The 10,144-nt window shown below is 38.2% G+C and overlaps 3 protein-coding genes across 3 annotated transcripts; all 3 read left to right on the forward strand.

Annotated features, from left to right (window-relative positions):
- Positions 1 to 2,596: 2,596 nt before the first annotated feature.
- On the forward strand, positions 2,597 to 2,926 carry SARC_09484 (hypothetical protein; the record flags this gene model as incomplete). Its single annotated transcript, XM_014296490.1, has 1 exon — positions 2,597 to 2,926. One exon carries the CDS (start codon positions 2,597 to 2,599, stop codon positions 2,924 to 2,926), a length of 330 nt encoding a protein of 109 aa, XP_014151965.1.
- A 162-nt stretch (positions 2,927 to 3,088) lies between these two features.
- On the forward strand, positions 3,089 to 3,753 carry SARC_09485 (hypothetical protein; the record flags this gene model as incomplete). The annotated part of the gene is made up of 2 exons (XM_014296491.1): positions 3,089 to 3,368; positions 3,554 to 3,753. The coding sequence occupies 2 exons, from the start codon at positions 3,089 to 3,091 to the stop codon at positions 3,751 to 3,753; spliced, it is 480 nt and encodes a 159-aa protein (XP_014151966.1).
- A 20-nt stretch (positions 3,754 to 3,773) lies between these two features.
- SARC_09486 (hypothetical protein) lies at positions 3,774 to 4,166 on the forward strand (the record flags this gene model as incomplete). Its single annotated transcript, XM_014296492.1, has 1 exon — positions 3,774 to 4,166. The coding sequence occupies one exon, from the start codon at positions 3,774 to 3,776 to the stop codon at positions 4,164 to 4,166; it is 393 nt and encodes a 130-aa protein (XP_014151967.1).
- Between the last annotated feature and the right edge of the window lie 5,978 nt (positions 4,167 to 10,144).

The raw sequence follows: 10,144 nt of genomic DNA on the forward strand, positions 1-10,144 counted from the left end.
AAATTATTAGTTCGTCTATATCCATCCCCTGATAGACAATAATTATGTAGCTTAGCTAGAACTGTAACAACTCTTGGAGCGCGTTTAAAATCTAAACGCAAGGGTTGCCATAGAAGGCCCCATTTTCGGACCATAATTCCAAAGGCCTGCTCGATATGCATGCGAGATTGGGACTGGAAATAATTGTATGCGTCCCATGCATCGCCCAATGCTTCACGAGTGCCAGGATAGGGTGTAAGCATATGGTTGGTACATCTGTAGGCTGCATCACCCAGTACGTAGTAAAACATGGGTAAATTCTCCACTAGCAGGTCAAACCTGCTATATTCCCAAGCTCGACGATCATGCAAACTACCATATGCCGTGATAGAAAATGCAACAAACTTAAAGTTTGCATCATACATGGCTTGGGCATTCAGCCCATAACCAGTCTTATGTCCAGAATATAAACGACGCCTATACTGACATCTATTTAATGGAGGAGAAGCTACGCGCACAAATAAGCCATCGGCGACGGCAACACAACGGCTAATCACCCCGTGAGTAGAGTGTGATTTGAACTCTTCTGCTGCTTTAGAAATCTCTTCTTCCTCTTTTGGAAAGCGGAAATACAGGAAACTCAAACCATCAATTGCGTATAAAACTCTCCAGAATATGTAGTAAACAGCAGCAGAAGAAATCCCAAACGCAATTTTAATATCTTGGTATTTTCCGCCGGCTGCTATACGCAGGAAGACAGCAAGTTGTACGTCCACATCTATTGTACCTCCTCTCAACATTCCCATCTTTTTGTTTCTTCTGCATGTTTTGTTTATCTCACGTGCAAAAAACAAAAACTTTGGGTACTTCATACGAAAAGTGTTCTCAAAGCTGCGTTCTGCTTGTAGCAGAGCGCAGAGTGTTTGCCAGTTCGCGCGAGTACGAGCAACAAGCGTCCCTCTATTGCATTTCACCTGAAAGCTGGAAAATCCGTCACCCACTCTATCCCTTTCCATTGCTCTCAGCAGCAAGTAAAGTTTAGACATCATCACTCGTCGCTTGTGTGTTACCGCCTTGTTCTTTAAGAGCGACATTGTTATTATGAACTACTTCCTGTATATAGTATTATACACTACAACCAACAGAAGATTCATAAAGTATGTATGCAATGATGTACTGTACTCTAGTATACTATAACAAACAAAAACTAAAAAGTATGTTTACAAAATGTGAAAATGTCAAAACGGCTCACACAACGATGCTTTGACACTCAATATTCTACCATATTGCAACCAATAGAAAGACGCAGCATTGCTCGTATATTTTGAGCGCCATAGGTATACTAATTTTTATTGGATTTCATCAACCACTAGGATGGCTTTATTCTCAATATTTAGGGTTTCAATTCCAACGGCTGGGATGGCAAAAAAAAAAACTGAGCCAAGGACCGTCGCAAAAGTACCCTTTAATTTTATCTACTTTTAATGGAGACCTCTCGTTAAGAACCACCCTAAAAGTAAGGGATCAAAATTAAAGAAATGCAATTATTAAGTACTGAATAAATAGAATTTCTTATTCTTAAAATAAATAATTTTGCGGCACAAATATTGGATATTTGATCAAGAATTGCCACTGGATTAAGAAATATGATAGATTTTGGAGATGGATTCTTATTAAGAATATTTAAATAAGGTCTGTCTCCAAAGCGTCTAAGAAAATGTACAAAACGTATCTTAATTATGTCATGCTAAGTCAGGTAGAGAATGATGTAGTCTTTTTTAGGATTTACTCCAGCTTTTATGCACGTTTGACAAACATGCTATCCTTTTTAAGACCAAGACCGACAATTTACGCGCCAAAAAAAAAAGCAAAATCTCTAAAAACCTTCAAGGAATCACTACTGCCAATGGGAGGACTCGGGTTAATTTGTACCAATCCAAATGTTCCATCACTGTTTCGGTTTTATTTGCCAACTGAAAGTATAAAAATACTGTGCGAACATTCTACAATATTTCAAATACAATATCGCATGAATTTCGAAATTTTCATGAAATATAGCGCTCCAATATTTCATAGGAAATATACCAAAATATACCTGAATATTTATTAGGGCTATATTTTCTCAATATTTATTTAAGTTGGCAAATCAGGCCTAAGGGCCCGTCTAAACGAGATATAGTTCTGGAAAAAATAGTAATAAAGTTAACCCAGTAAAGTTTAGAATCAATGAAATTGCTTGTATGATTTCGCGTTGTTTTTATATAATCCAAAATGTTTATCAGTTGAGGTTCACTTCCCTCGGAAAACTTTCATAATGAATAAAGTAGTACGGTAAAGTTTTGAATAGTTCGTAAAGTGCAAAAAATAGCTAGAAAACGTACTTTGTTGTTCGACAAGGAATTGTAGAAAGTCTTTTGACTGGTGTTCAAGAAAGCCCGCCATACGCTGTTAGGGCGGGCTTTTCAATGTTTATTAAATAGATATGATTGTATGTTGTGTATTGGCAACCGACATACATGCAGACAACTGTGTTATGTACGTTAATATAGATTATACTCGTGAGAACACATATCCTTTAAACACACATAATTTGAGAATATATCTCTATATTATCAAAATGTCTTCCTTTGTCACAAATCGTGCGAAGAATATGGTGAGTGCTTTACTAGAGAAGCATGCATCAAACAACCCATCGAATACATGGAAGCATGCGCTGAATTGTTTGAGTCGAGACCGCGAACTACTTTCCGAATCTCAAGTCACTACTGAGCCAGCGCGTGAACAAGAAAGTGCCAACGACTCCACCTTTGGTTCTGATGTATCCTTTTATGCATCTCATTCAGATGCAGCTGACACTGATAGGGAGAGCGACTTAGCGGCCATTGTATCGGATGCGAATACGATTGCTAGCCAACAGACGCTTCCGGTCGACACTACTGCAGATTGATATTTTAATGCGTCCAGTACCCATTGTACCTGTGAACAGAAATGTTTCTGACCAGACGATGCCTGGAAATGATGTTGAAGTCTCTGTTGAAACGGCCCCTTCAAGTACTCTTGCGCTGATTCTGACCCTACAACACCATCTGCCGGGGTGAAGAAGCGCAAAATGGCAACTGTGCAACCTTTGCCTTCAATACCCGTGTTATATGGTAGTACAACGACAACTGAACATCTAGATTCTTGTGAGGCTTTGGAATCAGCAGACTATCAATATGATAATTCAAGTGAGAGCGAAGGAGAGGAGGTACTGTCCCCAGTTATTAGCTATGATCAATCTGATGAGTCACAAACAATGCCCACTGATGATATACCTAACGTGGAAACGGCTACCGGAGTACCTCTACCAGCAGCTGAGCCAGATAATCCAGTGATTCTGTTAGTACTACGTAAGGTGAAGCCAAATTACTTAGTATTATTTTGGGTTAATATGTGGAAGGAATATCAGCGAAGGGCTGCAGAAGAGAAGAACAAGCATAAATATATTGTTTTGACTGCAGAGTATGCTATGAACACAGGAGCTTATGATGCCGCCCAATACTCCAAGTCATACGATTTGCTCCATCTCTTGCAGCAAAAGAAACCGAACTAAACGATGAGGCCAGCAGAATGATCAAATTTGAACCACACTGTAAGTTTACGCCACTGACGTTCAACCCGGTCGACAAGAAAGCAAGGGCTGCCGATAACAACAAGCAAGCTGTGATGAACGCTACTGAGGACACTAAGGACCCTCAGCAGCGAGGTGGACTATCAGCTCAGTATGCCGGCTGATGTCTATGCTCTACGACCCAATGCATAAGCCGTTGTTTATGGCTTCAAAAGAGGGACATAAGAACCACGCCATGCTCGACAACAGGCAGGTAAAGTGGAGGGATCCCTGCTGGATTAAACTTGCACAGCATTACTGTAATCCGGAGTACTGTTATAATAGGGAGGCCATGGAAAAGGCAAAGTTGGTTGGAGAAACGAGAGAGACTATGATTGAGCCAAATTATCCGACATTGCCTAATATGGCTGCTTGGGATAAGGACCTTGAGACGTTGAAGAAGGAGACCGTGTTGTTAGCCAATAAGCAATTATTTGTAGATGCCATAAATAAAGCTGATCCAATGGATCTTACTATGGCTTATGCGGTGCGCGCATCCTGTAAGGATGAGAGCGAATATAAAGCGACTTTGGCGTAGAAGCTGTTTATGGTGTGGAAGGACGTCCGAACTGAGTACGCCTCCATTTGGCTGAAGCAGAGTAAGAGCGGCTGCCAGGCCGCCAGTCTACTGTGCTTGCGGAGAATGCCTACCAAGTATGTTTTTTTATTACTTGCACATGATCGTATGCTAGTGTGATATGTATTCTACGTCTGTGCACGTTTATATGTTATATGTCTATTATCTATACTACGTATAATATATATGTGCGTACTGTTTGTTGTATGCATGTTAAGTTTCAACTCGTGTATATATGTGTACATATGCATGCGTATCTCTTAGCAGGTACAACTATCAACATGTATGAGTATATATGTATATATGTGTTTTATGTACACGTATCTATTATAGGTATAGTGCTATGTATACTACGTATTGTAAGATTCGGTCTCATAAAGGCGATACTATTGCCTTAGAATAAATAAACGCGTAGGTAAGTTGTAAGTATCATGTTAATATCGATATAAATAAACGAGATGAGACGTTTAATAAAGTTAGGTTTGTCTCGTGAAAACAGCAATACTCTGAGGGATTGTGAGGGTGAGACATTGCCTATATATAATCCTCTCAGTATTGTTTCCGCCGAAGGGATTTTATTTAGTGTTTCGTTGTCGCTCTATTCTGGGGCGAATCAGATAGACTCACAAAAACCTATCTGTAGAAAAAAGAAATAAAAAGAAATAAAAATACTCTTGACGTCCATAGTTATTGTTTTAACCAATAAATGCTAAAGAATCAGGCGCAGCCTCAGCTTTCCACGACGGACTCTTCGACGACAGGCAATGATATAGAAATGGCTGACATCGTCAAAGAGGAAAGCCCAGTAGTATTGACCGATGATGAACAATGTTAAGGCCCAATGAGGATGACGCTCTTCAACCCACAAGGACTCAACATGGACAACGCAGCACATACAGATAAGTGTTTGAACGTTATATCGATTTTAAGTCAGGTTGATGTAATGTGTGTGGTTGAAACCTGGCATAACACCACATTTCTTAATCATATACGCTCGAACACACACGACCACTTCTTCCCATCAATCTTTCCTGAACCACTACAGCGACTACGAGAGTCATACCATATGTTCATACATTGTATTATACATACTTGCCATTTTTGAAATAAATAATATTATCCCTATCAAGAATTACCGACTTAGCCATCATCAGACTGGCACATCTGGTTGGCTTATCGGAGGATCAACTAGGAAACGTTAATAGACCCTAGAAACCTATATTCGGTTGAGCCATCTCGCTACCGAAGTATTCAGATATAAATATAATTTGGGAAGTAAATAAAGTCCTATTAATAGAACTAGACCAACTCTTTATATTTGGTATTTCACTGAGGCCTTTTAATGGCCTCATCCAAATATATGATATGTTAAAATGGAAAAGGTATTAATTAATAAAACCATTAAAATCGATTTTAGGAAACTTAAGTTCCTCGTGCTATTAAGAGCATATTTAGGAAACTTGAGTTCCTCGTACTATTAAGAGTACGTTTAGGAATTTTTGTACTGCTTAGGAGTACGTTCATAACATAGAGTCTAATGTGGAAGCCTGGTTTATTACAGTATAATATATATGTGCGTACTGTGTGTTGTATGCATGTTAAGTTTCAACTCGTATATATTAAAGTATATAAATATGTACATATGTATGCGTATTACAGATATATTCTAGTGCATGTAGGAATGTAAATGCTTATGTAAATATCTTTCATGTATTACTAGTATTTCTCCTTCGCTTTAGGTAATTAATTTAAATGTATGTTGCTCACTGAACTAATGTCATACATGCTGTTGGTAACTCTATAACACAGGTTGCAGTCTATTCCTATGCCCGCGATAATAACAGTTTAGAGATGTTTAGCGCAATGGCAGATCCGAACATGCCTTTTAGTAGTTTATCTGCGCCTGCTAATATGCAAGTCGATAGACAAAGAGACACAAAATGGCAAGCGCACTGACAGAGTTTAGAGCCTATTTCGGCTGAATTTACAGACACTGATAATTCAATCGGCGAAGATGATATCGCGCCACCCAAGATAAAGAAAAAAAATATCCGAGAACCGCAAATTCGATGATACGAATGAAGTACTCACTCGCATTGCTGGCGTTCTTGAAAAAGCTACTTCATCTACTACACAGAACCAGGTGTAAAAGCCGGGCCTCCACATTAGAATCTTGTAATATAAACGTACTCTTAATTGTACGTAAAACGTACTCTTAAACTCTTAAACGGTTTTTAACGGTTTTTATTAGTTAAATACATTTTCCATTATACATATCAGATATTTGGACAAGGCCATTAGAAGTCCCCAGTAAAATACCAAATATAAGATTTGGTCTAGTTCTATTAATAAAACTATATTTACTTTCCAAATCTATTTATATCTGAATACTTCGGCAGCAAGATGGCTCAACAGAACATAAGTTTCTAAGGACTATAAGCGTTGCTTAGTTGATCCTCCGTTCAGCCAACCAGGTGAGCCAGTCTGATGAATGCTAAGTCGGTAATTCTTGATAAGTGGCAAGTTATTGGTTAATGCAATAACTATGGACATCAGGAGTATTTTTCTTTCTTTTTTCTATAAGATTCGATTTTATGAGTCTCTTGGATTCGCCCCAACGAAACATACCATAGTTTCTATTAGAGCGACAACGAAACTCTAAATAAAATCTCTTCGGCGGAAACAGTATTGAGAGGATTATATACAGGCAATGTCTCAGCCTCACAATCCCTCAGAGTATTGCTGTTTTCACGAGGCATACCTAACTTTACTAAAAGACTCATTTCATTTATTTATTTCGAATTTAACTATACTTCGACTTAACCTAAGCGTTTAATTACTCTGAGGCGTTTATATCGTCTTGATAGATCAAAACTTATATATACAACTGTTTCAAGCGGACTATCAATGACATGAAACTTTGTTCCATGTCCCTTGTCTCAAGCTTCAGTAGCGTATTTGCATCGTAACTCGGTGTACAGACTTTCACAGTCGTTGTTCCCTATGTTCTTACAGAAAACATGCATAACCTGGAAGTCGTACAATCGCTGCGCCTTGGATTTGGACAAGGCCATTAAAAGGTCCCAGTAAAATACTAAACATAAGTTTTGGTCTAGTGCTATTCATAGAACTTTATTTGCTTCCCAAATCTAATTATATTTGAATACTTCGTAGCGAGATGGCTCAACCCAACATAGGTTTCTAAGGATTATTAGCGTTGCTCAGTTTATCGTCCGGTCAGCCAACCAGATGTGCCAGTCTGATGAAGGCTATGTCGGTAATGCTTGACAAGTGGCAAGTCATTGGTTAATGCAATAACTATGGACATCAAGAGTATATTTTTTTATCTTTCTTCTTTTCTAAAGATAGTATTTTATGAGTCTCTCGAATTCGCCCCAACGAAACATACCATAGTTTCCGAAACACTAAATAATATCCCTTCGGCGAAAACAGTACTGAGAGGATTAAATGTCTCAGCCTCACAATCCTTCAGAGTATAGCTGTTTTCACGAGGCAAACCTAACTTTACTAAAAGACTAATTACGTTTATTTTGCTTTATTTTCATTTCAGCTTTAGAAGAATTTATTACGTTTAACTACTCTTAGACGTTAATATCGCCTTAAGAGACCGAATATTACATAGTCAGATTGTCGAGAGACCAAATCTCTACTTGAAGAAATATTCGAAAAGAATGGCTTCAAGTGTATATTTTTTTCTTCAAAATATCACTGCGAGTGTAACTATATAGAAAGATACTGGTGTTCAGTTAAGGTCTATTGCCGTAAGAATTGTCTTTTTTACTACGAAAGCTTACGAAAAGTGCTTTTTACAGCCTTAGACAGTTTGCCTTTGACTACAATCAGAAAGTTTGCAAGACACTCTTACAGGTAAATATACCTTTGCTTAAAAGGGATGACTGGTATTGCTGCTTTTTTGCGTAGCATAAATACAGATCGTACAGAAGGGTCTTCAATAGAATATCTCTCTCAATAGATAAATTTGTAGACACACTAAATACAAATTAATAAAACGCAAGATTTTTCATTAGTCTGCCCGATACGAACATATTTCACATTTAGCCATACAGCCTATCGTATAGCTAAGACGTCTATTGCGTCTGTCACGTGATTTACTAAAAATGATACTACTTCAAGATTTCTTTTTAGTAAATCAAATCGTCAATATTATTCATAACAGACCATCCCAACTCGGACATCGCGTTTCCTTAATCGTATGAAGACTCCTAAGCCCAAATATCCACGTGAATTAGATTGTTTTGCAAATTCAAAGTCTCTGACAGTCAGTAGGTCACCTACTTTATTATCTGGTCCATATTGCGTGTCCTTCAGTCCCACAACGTAAACTGGGTCGTGATTTTGAACCGCATTCACAATTGGTTCAACAACAGTATTGTCAATCGTAGAGAACAATTGCGTTGTATTATGCGGTTGTGTTTGACTTTCGCTGTATTCAATAACAACGGGGTGTGGTTCGTATTTTATTATCTGCGACTGTGTACTTTCAAAGTTAAGCTTCGTGGCGGTTTTACAGGGATGAGATTCGTCTTGAGCACATATAACAACTGTCTGGCTCTGACTCGTTTTCATTGCTGCAAGTTGAGTTGCCTCATTAGGCTGTGTTTCGGTATCTGCCATACTTTATTAGGCCGTTTGTATGGCATGTAAAGTGTCGCCATTCATGGAATTGAAGTAAAAATTGGAACTTTTTTTTTTGTTGAAGAAATGACCGTCAGAAATTTCTGACAATTGTTGTCCCGACACGTGGTGAGCTGGGGAGTCCAAATCCGATCAGTTTTAGTCATTTGGGGCAAGGCATCACACTCATATAGGCCAACAAGTGGACATTTTGATGATATGGCATAATTTCAAAACCCAACTTCTGAAATATTGCTACAATCCAAATTCCAACCAGCTCACCCTTTTTTAGGACGATGAGATAAGCTCAGAACCGTCGAGAAATCCGATTGCCAATATTCATGATATCTCATATGCTTAAAATTCGGGTCCCGGAAGACCCCGATTCTTGGTTGTGTGCACCATAATAAATAAATAAAAGAATATTTGTTGACTAAACCTCGTTTACGTTTAAAAAAAAGATAGTCTGCGTATACGTTGAAGGTAAACAATTTTTTTAACGGGCTACATATGGAAAAACAGTATAAAATACATAATGTATGACAGTGGAATTGGGGAAGGGTCTAAAAATAACGTAAAACGTAATGAGGATAACCCATGGGCTGTCTGCCTGTCACCTGTGACCACAGTCAAAAACAAATTTTTTGAAATCAAAAAACATAAACATTATATATGGCATAAAAAATATAATAGCCTCCTAAAAATTAAACAGAAGGGCATATATTTTTTTATCCTACATAGCCTTCCAAAAAATCGACGCAGAAGGCTATGTTGTAGTGTAGGCGGTTTTTTTATTAAAAACATCTAAGAATATCTAAACCCTAAACCCAAAGTTGCATTCAGCATGGACTATTTAGAGTCACTCGAATTTTATTTACTGACTCACAGAGGAGCATGTCAACAACAGAAAGACTTAACACAAGTGTTTCCGTGAATATTTATTTTCGTTGGCCAGGGACTTGTAGCAGTAGTAGTGAGGTCAATGGAGGTCGTGTAGGTGCCACTATACATAGTATATGTAATCAATAATCGTTTAACGCGCAAGAAATCCGCGATAAAGTTGCGATCTTGGATACTTATACGCATATATCCAAGATGAGTTACCATTCTCTGCACACGGTCGGCAGGCTGATCACACACAGTCAGCTACCGAGTGCTATCTACAGCCGCTGTACATTAAACAGAGGTGTGTTCCTTGCCCATTAATATCTTGCATTTTTTATACCAGAAATCAGATTCACGAACGATAAACCAATGTCGGTGAATAAATGAAAGCATATATA

Source organism: Sphaeroforma arctica (assembly GCF_001186125.1).
Source record: "Sphaeroforma arctica JP610 unplaced genomic scaffold supercont1.969, whole genome shotgun sequence".
Lineage (NCBI taxonomy): Eukaryota > Ichthyosporea > Ichthyophonida > Sphaeroforma > Sphaeroforma arctica.